The 13559-nt window shown below is 39.2% G+C and overlaps 1 protein-coding gene across 1 annotated transcript in view; it reads left to right on the top strand.

Moving 5' to 3' along the window:
* The window catches only part of COL12A1 (collagen type XII alpha 1 chain), a 110383-nt gene extending 97870 nt beyond the window's left edge, over positions 1-12513 (top strand). The window contains exons 59-66 of the mRNA XM_040983050.1: positions 1924-1977; positions 2619-2690; positions 6393-6428; positions 6537-6603; positions 7008-7196; positions 8465-8533; positions 9979-10149; positions 12341-12513. Of these exons, the coding sequence (XP_040838984.1) occupies positions 1924-1977; positions 2619-2690; positions 6393-6428; positions 6537-6603; positions 7008-7196; positions 8465-8533; positions 9979-10149; positions 12341-12513 (831 nt within the window). The remainder of the gene's footprint in view (positions 1-1923; positions 1978-2618; positions 2691-6392; positions 6429-6536; positions 6604-7007; positions 7197-8464; positions 8534-9978; positions 10150-12340) is intronic.
* The last annotated feature ends 1046 nt before the right edge of the window (positions 12514-13559 follow it).

Raw genomic sequence — 13559 nt, 5'->3', positions numbered from 1 at the left:
ACAAAAGTATCATGCATGTTTAAAGTCGGGTGCAGAGTTAGTGGGAGTTGCACAATTATGGAACATTACAGGAACGTTATTGGGATCTCATACTGGGAAAAAATAGCAGCCTGTACTCAGAGGTGGAAGTGAAGAGAAAAAAACATAAGACTGTGGAGGAGACTAGTGCCTTGTTACTAGGAAGGAGTAGACAGCAACAGGATGCATGAATTATCTACAGCACAGATGAGTTTAAGAATCAGACATAGCGTTGGGAGCTCAAATAGGAGAAGAGCACGTCCAGTTATCCAATACAACTGTATCTGACATGTTGGTTGACAAAGCAATAATTGCTGCAGCATTGCAGTTATTCTATGCCATCCTCAGGTGTGCAGAAGTGACAACAATCACTAAAGCTTCGCAGCAAACAGTGAATCCTAGAATAAAAAAGTTCATACCACATTGTGCAGATGGCATATGGGTAGCATTGGCATAAAACCAGTCTTGTCTGAAAGTGAGTATGTTTTCCTAAAAAAAAAAAAAGGTTGATCAGGAAGTTCCTAGTTCCTAGGCTGAATGAAGGAAGATTATTAAGAAATACACCCTTATCTGAAAAATGTGAAAAAGAGTGTATCATATAGCAGTTGGAGAAATTTATATGGAAGTAATTCCATTCAAACTGTCCAAGCCAAACTCCTGGAGCATTTCTGCTTCTTAAGTGGCTCTCAGAATGTTGATGTTACATCAGATGGGCATGAGGTCTGTTTTTTGTTAAGCTGGCCTAGATCTTTCAGGAAACAGTCTGAAATCTTATACCTGTAAGTTTCTGAGAAGTTGTTTTTTGGGAGGGAAGTGGAATATTTCTAACATGCTTTAAAAAGAATTAATTTCAACTTCTATTGTAAAAATCAATGAAGCAATAAGATCTGTGGAGACCTAATGCCAGCAGGGATCCAAATGATCCGAATTCTTGCTAGAACCCAAGAATGTAGGTGAAATGATCACTCTTATTCTCTGAAGACAATGAGACAAAAATCTCTTGTGACAGAGGAAAGGAACAACCAAAAAAAAAAAAAAAACACCATAATCTGATTCAGAAATCCTTCACCGGATTTCAGAGATCTACTGTTGGGAAGGAACGCAAACTGGGGAGCAGGGTGACTCATCCCAGGCAGAGGTCATTTGGCAGAGCACACACAGAGAAAAAACAAACTGATGCAGGCACATGAGCCAAAATTGTGGGCCTGTGGGAGATGAACCCTGTCTCCCTTCCTCGTCAGCTAGCTCAGACACAGTTCTGGCTGTTGCAAGAGATAAGCAGAGACATGCTACTAACAAATTCAACCGCTTATTACGAGGATTGAAGATTTCCTGTCTCTTCAGTTTTGCTTCTTTCTTGGCGGGGAAGGTGTATGTGTGGGGAGTTAAGGGGCAGAGTAATTTACCAGCTGTGGAAACAAGTACTCATAGCCCAGCTGTCTGATGGCTGCTCAGGACAGGGACAAAGTTCTAGAATCAGGTGGCTTGGCTCTCTTACATCTCATAGATACCACTTGCCTGCCTCAGCATCATTCCTTCTGTCCCTTTTTGATTCTTCCTGAACCGGTCTGTGAACATTGATTTTTTTTTTTTCATTACAAGGGGTCTGTCTTCTCTTAGACTTCTGGATACTCTTTCAAAAGCAAAATTTGTAATCTCCATAAAAAGGAATCTGCCTTCTTCGGAGAAGAATAATGTAGTTTTTTTTTTTAACTCTATGAATGAATGAAAACAGGAATTTGTTAGTAAAAGACATAAGTTAAATTAAAAGAATTTGGAGGGGATATATTTTGTCTTTATATTGAAAGTCGACCTGCCAAAAAGTAAACACGATGATGTAAATCCTCTTTACTCTCTATGCTCAGCATCCTATGTAGCTTCACTTTTCTTGCATTTTTACAACAGGGCTTCACTGGAAAAGATGGTGCTATGGGACCCCGAGGTCCACCTGGGCCACCGGTAAGAAGGGAATGTATTTTTTGTCTCTCTCAATCTCACTCCATATCCCCAAAGAGCAGGTGCCTTTCTTTAAGCACAGCTATCTGTGTAGTGGCTTATATCCTGTTGAGGAGCTGCTTTTGTTTTCTTAAATCAGAATATGCTGGAGAAAACCAGAGATGTGTTCAAATATAGTTTTTATGTTTAATCAGGTTTCTTTGGTGTCAAACTTGATGCAAAATCAGCCACCTTCTTTAGTCCTCCTCAGCGCAAGCTTTCATTCCCCATTTTTGAAAAATTTTCAAGTTTTGTAACAGAAATAAGCTAAAATATGTGAATTAGGAATTGCTTTCTGAATATCTGCTTTGGGATGAATTTTCTTGGGCTCTGCTCTATAAAATATAAAGCTGCTTTTCTACATGTGTGTATTTTCAATCAGTCTCAAAAATGTATTTCAGAACTGTGTAGTTCCTAAAGGTTAGACTAGAATTTTCAAAACTTTTTCTTTATGATATCTTAAAATTTGCCTTTTACTCTCCCTTAAGTTACAATTTTGTTTTGTTAATTTAAAAGCTTTCAAAAGTGGCCATGCTTCATGAGTTTACTTTAGATGGGATTTTCCCCTTGTCATAACATTCCCTTTCTTGGCCTCTGTGTTGCAGGGAAGCCCAGGCTCTCCAGGAGTCACAGGACCGAGTGGGAAACCAGGAAAACCTGGCGACCATGGACGACCAGTAAGTGGACTGCCCTTGCTCTTCCTACAGTGATTTTGCTGCACATATAAATAATGAGAACTGCAAGCATTTGGCAGGGGATTATCTCTGTTGCAATGTGTTTGAAGTATTTGTTGAAACTGTGCTAAACCTCGGGATTTGACTTGGTAGCAGTTCTAAAGTTTTCTTTGTATTGCTATAAAATCCTGTGATGAAAATTGTGGTCATTGGGGTTCTTTAAAAGGAGAATGGGACTAGGAGCCAAGACGCATATTTCTGCACTGTATAAACACTCAGAGCTGGGTCAGCAAAACGATTCTTTTCTATTTGGAGTGGTATGCTGTTTAAGTCTGAAAAGTAAGTGATGATGTGCTTGGAGCCTCCATCCTTAGTTTGGTAATGTTAATCCTTGGGCAGTGTCATCCAGCTGTGCTGTTTATTCTTTGTAATGGAGGATACTAGAGCATTAGTCCCACAGTTAAAAGACTTATTAGCTTTAATTTTAACTGGTCATTTTTGCCCCAATTGACATTTAATTTAATGTTCTCTTAGATATTTTAGTTAAAATCACAGTTGAGATAGTATTACACATATCTGATTTTTAAAAATTATCATCCCCAAATCTGAATTTGAAGTTTGTAACGTATTCATTTGTAAGAATTTGTGATGGCTGTTGGGCTTTGTATTCTTCACATGGTTTGTTTTTGTGCATGAGTGACATGTGACTTTATTTAGGTAGTTTTTTTTTGGATCTGAAAATATATTTCTGAAATAGAAAGATTTTCTTAAAAATAATTAAAGTTCAGCTATTAGCAGTGACACATTATTATCCAAGCTAATCTGTCTCTGCAGAACTTTTGTTGTCAGTATTATTCAAGTTACATAAACCTAAGTGGAATAATTTTATTGCCATATAAATTTAAAACAGCACATTTCTGTAGCATAGGCAGTTTTCTATGTCAGTGTCAAGCTAAGCAAGTAGCCAGAATGGAAGGATTCTTGATAGACTCCAATATGCTGCATGATTCATTATTGTCTTTGCTTCAACGGATCATGGCAAAAACTTTGCAGGAGCATTTCTACTTGTTCAAAACTCCATTTTACTATGACTTTGATAGTGTCCTATGTGTGAATATTACTGATGGAACTGATGGCGGGAACCATAAGCTTAAAGAAATGTCTGCTGCAATACTTTCAAAACGATCTCTAAATACTGGCAGTAAAGATGAATTCCTCAAAACACAAGATAAGACAATCTCAGGATGCCAATAAATTTCAGAACAATCTCAAAATAGCAGTAAATTTTAAAAAAATCCCTACTATTTTCAACATGTTCCAAAGTTAATCTGTTTTTCTAGAAAAAAATGAATACTTTCAACCTAGGGATAACCAAACTCTAGTTTTTCCTGTGATAATTATAATTTTTTATACATTTATCTGGCCCTTATCTCCTACTTCTTTTTTCCTTTAATCTTCCTCATCCTTCTAAAGTGGAAAATTTCCCCCCTCTATCTTATCTTGTCTTATCTTCTTCTAAAACCAAAAATAGTAGAGTGGTGTTCTCTTAAAACCAAAATTAGCAGACAGCTTGGCTCAATCACTATTCGCTTACAGCATTAGCTGCTGTAACCAGTGGATACATTCTTCATTTCTTCTAGTACCTGGTGTTGTGTAGTTGGCTGTTTCCAAGAATTGCTTGTAGAACATATTAATCATTTAATCAACATATGTTTGCTGAGTGCCTAAAATGAATGCTAACTAGTGTTCTAAGGTCATTTGATGCAATAGGAAGCAAGGCAAAGTCTATGTCTCCATAGATTTTGGAAAGACTAACACAAAAACTATGGAAATAAATACTATAGCTTTCAGTGATTGTGAGTGGCATGATGTAATTGAGAAATGAAGTGAGAGGTGAGAATGACAGTGATGTGGCAGCAAGGTAGCTATTTTAGCTTTGGTACTGAGGAGGTCTCTGAGGAGATGACGCTAGGATGATGCAGAGTGTAGACTGTTATCTGTGAGAAGATGGTTCCAGACAGAGAGAACAACAAGAATGAAAGGCTTGAGTGAGCACTCAAGTTTTCCATGTGAAGGGAACATTCAAGAGGCAAGATTGCCAGAAATGAAGGAAGTTAAGGATAAAGACGTAAGAGCTCAGGTCAGAGAGTGGGGAAGAGGTGACTGTGTGGATCATCTAGCCCAGAGAAAGGAAGATTTATCTTATTCCAGTTGCAACGGGAAGCTTTTGGAGTCTAAGAAATGACATGGCTTAACTTTGCTTTGGAAGTATCTTCCTGATTTATTTGTAGAAAATAGACTAAAGGGGCCAATCAAAAAGCAAGAATACCAGTTAGGAAGATGCTGGGATAGTTTGATCAAGAGTCTTAGTTTGGATTACGCTGGTTTCTATGGAGATGGTAAGAAGTGGCCTCTGTTTGGTACATTATCTGAACATCATATTTGTCAATGGTTTGTATGCACTTGTGTGATATAATTGGTAGCCTGAAAATTTGTTACTATAAGAAAAACTTGGCTGTACTTTAGAGAAAACCTTTTTCAAGCTCTCTCTTAGCTAGTGGCACCCCTCTTACAAAATAAGGACAGATATTCTCTGGCTCTTTGGATATTTGTACTGAGTTACTTAATAAGGGAGATACCCAGTTCCCTTTTCTACTCAATGCATGAAGAATCACTGGAAGAAGTTAGGGACACATAACTGGCTGGAGAGTTGGCTCCTAATGAAACTAAGTGGAGATTAATCTCAGGAACATTCCACGATGAGGAACTGTGCTAACTAATCATGTGATTTAAAGCAAAGCAAGATTGTTACACAGGCATATTTATTTCAGTTACAATCCTATATATTGAATGGCACTGTAAAATTTGTAGTGTCTTGAAACTTTTACAACAGTAACTGAAAAATTCACATTTGAACTCAAGGCATGATTTTGGAGGACATATGCTTTTCAGAGGAAGGGGAGAAGGGAGACAGAGAAGGAGAGAGAAAGAAATTTCTTTTCATTAGAAACAAAATGAGAATAATGCAGATATAAGCATAATGTGTCATTTTGTCACAGGGTGGCTAGGTTGAGTTCTAATTTCCAAACCAGGCAAGAACTCTAGGCCAACATGTCAGTAAAGGCCAGTGGAGACGCCAGAGTTACTTAGGCAAAGCATCTGTATATACTCAACAGTGAGCTAAATTCAGTGAGGTTTGTGGATATCCTTTTGTACTATTTGGAGGCATAGGTGTGGCATCTGTGGTGGGATTTATTTGAATATTTGTATGGGCAGAGTTTAGGTGGAGTTTGAGTGCCATGTATTTTTTTGCCTTCCTCTGGAAATTTTGGCATTGTCATAGTGTCAGGTGCAGGATGGGATGTCAGCTGTGGCTGGTTTTATTTTTAAACTTGGTCTAATTCATCAGGGGATGAAGCTGGAAGCCATCTTGGTTCTTTTTAGTTGCTGCTAGTTCTGAGAGGTGTGTTCACAGAAGTTATGGCTCTGTGCTGTTTGCAAAGAGCTGCAGGGGCAGATCTGGATGAGGCAGGCAGGACTGTGGCACAGGAGCTGTAAGGAGAGGTTGGCAACCCTGCCATCTCTTTGCTATCTGCCTTTTTACCCAAGTTATTAGATGTCAGAAGTTGTTCTCTTTTTCCTGCCCATTCTTGCATCATTCTACGCCAAGTGTGTCAGCTTCTAACTTTTTTCCCTTTATTTCAGGGTCCATCTGGGTTGAAAGGAGAGAAAGGTGATAGGGTATGTAGTTGTTAAAATTTAGGTTACATGTATTTTGTGTGTTAAACCTTGATGTTTTAAACTATGGACATAAAATACTAATTTTTTCTTGTTGATTTAATTGACAAGGGAGACATCGCTTCCCAGAACATGATGAGAGCAGTTGCAAGACAAGTCTGTGAACAAATGATAAATGGTAAACTATCTATACTGATTGTTAGAAATGAGGGTTCCTGGGTCCCAATAAAGAATTCTGAACTTTACTATCCAAACTTTGGGCACACACAAAAAATGATATCACTTCTTAATTTAAACAAGCTTCTCTTCGAGTGACATTATCTGTCATGTCTCAATGGTTGATTTCAAAGCCTCATTAACCTTTAATGAACTGTCACATTCAATATAAAGTATGTGGCTTATAGGTCAGCGTTTTTGGGAAATAGAGGGATTATTTTGCAATTAGTAACTATAGTGTCATATTTCCGCTTTTAGGATTTCCATTAGAATATTTCTGAGAGTGAGGATAAATGGAATAAGTTTTGGTCTCTCCTCCCTTTCTCACTATATTTCTTACTAACAAGTCTTTTTCTCTGTTTGTAGGTCAGATGAGCAGATTCAATCAGATGTTGAATCAGATTCCAAATGATTACCACTCCAATCGCAACCAACCAGGCCCACCAGGTCCTCCTGGCCCTCCTGGCAGTGCTGGCGCCAGGGGAGAACCCGGGCCTGGGGGCCGGCCAGGCTTCCCTGGCACCCCGGGGATGCAGGGACCCCCTGGTGAACGAGGTAGGCAATTCTGGCTGTGTTATGGAGATAAAGGCAAGAGTTTGCAAGTACAGGAGTCAGATGCAATAGAAAACAAGTTTGAGATTGAACTTGCCAAACTACGTTTATAGTCTTGTGTGAGCAGTCTGGGAAAGGCTGTCTGTTCATGAACTTGGCTTCATTTGTAGATAATTTGCAGGCCACAGAGATTGTATCTTAGAAAACAATGTGCTTCTGTCAGGAGACCTCAGTAATGATAATGCTATTTTCTGATGCATTGCTGTTGTTAATGAAAAAAAAACCTGTATGTTAGCAAATTAATCAAGGATCAAAATTCTATTGATTGATAGGACTGTGCCAAGAGCTGAGCAGGAACTGAATATGTTTATACAGTTTTACAGTTTTAGATTCAAATTTTTTTTGGTTCCATTTTTCAGGGCTTGGCACTGATCTCCTATTTTTGATTGATTTTGATTTCATGGTAGATAAGTGCAACAGAAGGAAAAGGAAAAAATACGATTATTTGTTTCCGGATGTTTTGGATTCTAGTAGTCCCTTTTGTCAAAGAAGTAGCTAACAGTTTAGACAAATCTTAGCTATTGCTATAGTTCTAATGTTTTGGAAGCTATACTAATAGGGCTACTTGACACAGGATAGATTTTTTTTTGCCTCAGTAAGATTTAAGTATTTACTCAAGATTTTTTTTCCTTAATTGCTATTGTAAAAAATGTATTAGACATGTTTCCTTAAAATTATTTTTTCCTCCTGAACTGTAGCCAGATTTACTTCTTGGCTACGAGTTTGGAATTACACAAATGTCTAGGAAGAATTTGGCTGATGGAGTGAACTTCTGTGAAAAATTATGTTCTCCCACTAGGAAAAGGAATGACCTGAATCAAGTCTTATCAGATAAGGAGTGGGTGGTTGACCTAGTGGTTAAGATGCTGACATCAGCATCTTGGATTGTCTGTGTTCGATTCCCAGCACTGATTTCTGACACCAGCTTGCTGCCAACATAGTCCCTGGGAGGCAACAGTTACGGTTCAAGTAATTTGGTTCTTGCCACCCACATGGCTCCTTATTCCCAGTTTTGGTTCTAGCCAATCCATAACCACTGTGGACTTTTAAGGAGTGAAGCAATGATTGCAGTGCGTTCTTTCTCCACTGTCTTTCTTTTTCTCTGCCTTTCAAATTAATTATCAAAAAAATACTTTGAAATGTTGCCAGTTACAATGAAAACTGATAAAAAACGATAATTTTCCCCTGTGCTTTCTTTTTGCCTTCCTTAGGTTTGCCAGGAGAGAAAGGTGAAAGGGGTATTGGTTCTCAAGGACCTCGAGGGCCGCCTGGCCCACCAGGTGAGTTTGTTAGTAATCAGAGAGGTAGCAACATTAATAGACCATGCATACCGAAAGAACACACAGCCCCCAGGAGAAGCACGGTTCCATTCGGACCGTTTGAGGCATCCATGGCATCACAGCACATGCTTTAGCAAGCTCTGCTCAGAAGAAATGCTTCTCATGTTTTATGTTCTCTTTGTTCTTGAAATGCATAAGTTCTATTAATCATTTACTGTAACTTTAGTATTTGGAAATATGAGTTTTAGTGATAAAAAGAGTCCCTCTTTCCTCTTTGTTTAAATCGAAACAAAAGCTGTTTCCTTTGGTGGGGAATTTCTAACTGTTTTGTTTGGCATCAGACTTTGGAGAATGGTTACATTTCCTGTTATTTGTAGTAATCCTTCAATATGGAGCTGACTAAAAACAAAGACAAAAACACAAATCAAAAAAACAACAAAAGGCCTTATAGCATTGCAAAATTTCAGTCACTGCTTTTCCTGATATATTTTTTAAAAGATTTATTTGATTTTTTATTGGAAAGTCAGATATACAGAGGATGAGAGACAGAGAGGAAGATCTTCTGTCTGTTGACTCATTCCCCAAGTAGCTGCAACAGCCAGAGCTGCGCTGATCTGAAGCCAGAAGCCCAGAGCCTGTTCTGGGTTTCCCACGCTGGTTCAGGGTCTCAAGGCTTTGGGCTGTCCTCGACTGCTTTCCCAAGCCACAAGCAGGGAGCTGGATGGGAAGTGGAGCTGCCAGGCTTAAAACCAGTGTCCATATGGGATCCTGGTGCCTGCAAGGCGAGGACTTTAGCGGCTATGCTACTGTGCCGGGCCTCTTTCCTGATATTTTTAGGGAAAAATCATGGTAGTGTAGTTATTTAATGCCTTGCATTTACTGGCTTGAAATAATTTTTTCTGCCCTTTAATATAAACTCCCCATGAGACCTCTGTAACCATGATCATTGTTCTTTGATGCACTTTTTACAGTTATACCAACCAGAGCCAAGTATCACTTGATCCAGAAATAGGATTGCTTCCGGCACATACTCTGGAGGTGCTGGGCAGGCACTCTCACATTCCCATGGCCATTCAGCGTGGCTGCCTCACAGGGCCACTTCCTTCAGGTTTCCTTCTCTCTCTAGGAGGGTAGGTGCAAACCAGAGACTTCATGGTCACCTTTAATTTGGCCTAAGCTTTACTAAATCAGGTTTCTCTCAATGAAATGGTTAAAAATGTATGGTTTTTGCATAATGGATATCTGGTTTTAACTCTTGACAAGTCCATGGTAAAAAAATTTCATCAAGCTTTATCTTGGGAATTGCTTTAGAACATGTTCTCTTGTCATACATGAATGAGCAGCTACCTTGAGGCAGTGGAAGTGTCCTTTAAATTATTGTTAAGTTATTCTTGTATGATGCATTTAACAAGAAAAAAAATGCATTTGTCTCAACTCCATACCAGGTCCACAAGGAGAATCCCGGACAGGTCCTCCAGGGTCCACAGGTTCTAGAGGTCCGCCTGGTCCCCCTGGTCGTCCTGGAAACTCAGGCATCCGAGGACCCCCGGGCCCTCCTGGATACTGTGACTCATCCCAGTGTGCCAGCATCCCATACAATGGGCAAGGCTACCCAGGTACGTCACTGCCTTTGTAAGGATTCCATTGCACCAGAAGTAAAGGTGGCAGAGAAGTGCCTAGGATTGAAGGAAGGCTAATTTGAGATTTTTTTTAAAGATGTAAACTCTTCCAGTTCTGTGTTTTGGTTACATAATAATAGTGTTTTCTTCCAAAGCATAAACATTGTTTTGCTCTTAGAAGCTGATAATTATTTTCTGTTCCTTCCCATATTGCTGTATTTACCAAATCACATCATAAACCTCCCAGTATTGCCTTGAGAGCTCAGAGTGCTACCGATTAAATTTTTTTTATTAGCCTGAAAGTTGGGAACAGAAATTTGTTAAATGCAATTGTAGAATGCCTCAAATATATATAAAAATTGTTTTGGAACTTAATTTTAGATAAGCAATTTAATAACCTAGAGCAGACAATGGAAAAACAATTCATTATCCCACACTAGGCATGGAATTAGCTCACAAAATCTGCTGCTGAATAGTTTTGTTTTTTCTTTTAAAAGGTCGTTAATGGTATTCTAGTGGATGACAATTATACCTGAATTTGTGGGCTGGGTTGACCTAGGATATATGCTGATAAGGTAGTCATGCTGTGGTCAACAGTGACCTTTTCATTAATACATTCTCAAGCATCTTGCAAGTTTTAAAAATGGTACTGCTGTTTGATATGGTTTGCTACTAGCAAATAGTGCATGAATAGTTGAATATCTAAATATCTATATATCTATATATTTATATGCATGATTACATTTGATCAAAAGTGATCATGAATCTTAATTTCTATTTCTCATGAAACCCATTTGCAAATTATAATTTAACTCTTAGAAAAATTAATTTGAGTCTCCTCATTACATATGTGAATATATAAAAATATATGGATATATATATATACTTTAACCAATACATACTTAGATGGATGTGTATATATATATTGCATAGTAATTCAACTTTTAAAAACTATCATCTTTGACCTGTTTCAGGTTCCGGCTAACACATTTTCTAAGTCGCCAGTGCTGCTTACAGTTTGAATACATGAAAATCCTGTTTCTGAGATGTTTGCGCACGTGCTTATTAGGAAATGAGTCTGAATGGAACTCTCAGCACAGATATGGTTAATGAACTGGGTCCACATCGTAACGGAGGGTGGAGACTCTTTAGACTAACTTGAACTAGACAAAAGCAGTGGTGTCAGTTTATAAGCCTGATGCATTTCAGCAATCATGTAGAACGATACTTTTACAAAAAGTTCAAACACAGTCATGTGGAGCCTCAGTTGTGAAAGAGGTGCATAATAAAACTACTAACCAGTGGAGATGACGCCATTCAAAGAAAAACAATTAACCTGGTTAAAGAGAAATGTCTTCTGTAAATAATAAACTAATTGTGCCTTGTAGAGATTTGTATGTGATCCTGTCTGCTAAAATCAGTTAACACTTCTACAGCAAGCTTCTGCATCCGAGCCTGCTGCTTGCTCTTTGCCGGAATAACACCGAATGAATCTTCTGATCCCTTGCTTGTTAGCCTTGTGTCTGGTTCAGGGCATGCGTCTTTTTCTTTCTTCTTCTTTTTTTGTACATGTAATCTCATTTGGGTTTTGTAACCAGAATTTTCAAGCCAAAGTTGGAAACTTTCTTCGTTTTGCTGCGGTCACTGGTGTTCCTCACCGGCTAGCTAGAATTCAGTCTGTGTGAGGGGCGGCCACAGGAAATGTCATGTACTGTGTCTTACCTGGTCATAGTGACTCCTCGGCTCCCTGAGAATTCAGGGAGCCAGGAGGTCTGCTCCGCCTCTCCTTACCTTTCCAAGTTGTTCTCTGAATGGAGGAGTTTGACGTCATGGACAGTTACTTGGGGCGAGGGGTGGCAGTGATTTGTGAAAATCCTACCTAGGTAACTGGGTTTACAGTTCTTTGGCTCAATTTTCAACTCTTCCCAGGTGTTTGTGCAATGATTGTATTTTATTGCTGGATCTTAAAAAAAATTTTTTTTTAAATGATAAATGCCATTTTCTTATTTGATCATCACCAAAATTCTCTCCGCACATGGAGGCGATCAGAACTCTGTAATTTATCTATTTATAGAGATTAAGACTGGAGTGCCACCACCTCGGGTGGCAACTTTTAGCTTCTGCCCTGTGTGTGTGTTGAGTGTGTGCCTTCCAAATCATGCCATAACTGTAATGTTGAATCGGACAGAGCCCTACGTGCCCGAGGGTGGGGCCTACCTGCCTGAGCGCGAGCCCTTCATCGTGCCGGTGGAGCCCGAGCGGACGGCGGAGTACGAGGACTACGGGGCCGACGAGCCTGCGGAGGAGCATCCTGCCCACGCGCGCTGGCGGCGCGCCCTGTCCCGCGGCCCGGGCCAGTGAACCTGAGAAGGCCCGTCGCGCCGGCAAGCCGCGGGGTGGTGTAGGGATTCTCATTCACAGGTCGGATGGAGCCCTGTACATCTTTTCTGCGATGTTTCTTCCGGCCTTGCTTTATCCCCATTAATCTATAGAGAACCTTGTTTCTGCAGGAAGCTTAGTCCGCAGCACGCAGTCCGTAAAATCTTTGCCTTTGCCCTTGAAACACTTGCAAAAAAATTTTTTTTTCACACAAAAACTGCAAGGAGAGAACATGCCTTGTGCTTTAGTTAGCACAGCCGGCACCTCAATGAAACTCTTGGGTTAGGCAGTAGGTTCTGGAGGCCAGAGCTACTGCAGATTTTGAGAGGGCAGTTTGTATTTTCCCAGTACATTTTTCTTTGTTTTGCAATTCAGTTATAGCACCATGCAAATAATTCCTCTTTGAAAAACAAAAAGGAAGGAAACATCAACTCTAATGCGATTATTTATCTTCCTCTTGTATCTTGTTATACTTCAGGGCATAGAATGCTCTTACACATCTCCTCTAACAGCCAGACCCGAGGCCTGTAGCTGAGCTTATTGTATCAACTGGATACAGATCCATAGTGCCTTCAACGACACACTAACATTTATGCCAAATTGCAGATTATTCTGCAGAGATGGAATTGCATGTTTGTGTTGTATATTTAGTATGAACTTTTTTTTTCCAGAACATAATGTTTCTTAGTTATCTAAAGCAGTTGGAAAATGTTTGCAAGACTATGAATATAGAATTGCTGCTTTTATATTTTAACTGCAGATTGTGAATTTCACTGCCTTATATTATTTATTTCTGAAACAAAAGAGGCATTTTTCAATAAAACTACTGAAAATTTGACTTGGTATTTTTTTTTCTTTGATGCGCCTTTTGGATTGCTCAGGGGGTTGTTACAACAAACAAACTTATAGCCTTGGATACGGTTACAAATCTTGCTAATACTATTAAATTATGCTAAATAACTTTAGATTTTTAATGATATGGTGAAGTCATAGAGAGAGGAGAGGGATTTTAAAAAGCCCAGAAGACT

The sequence above is a fragment of the Ochotona curzoniae genome, unplaced genomic scaffold (assembly GCF_017591425.1).
Source record: "Ochotona curzoniae isolate NIBS_2020 unplaced genomic scaffold, NIBS_Ocur_1.0 contig_3819, whole genome shotgun sequence".
In the NCBI taxonomy this organism is placed as follows: domain Eukaryota; kingdom Metazoa; phylum Chordata; class Mammalia; order Lagomorpha; family Ochotonidae; genus Ochotona; species Ochotona curzoniae.
This window is presented reverse-complemented; position numbering and strand designations above follow the sequence as displayed.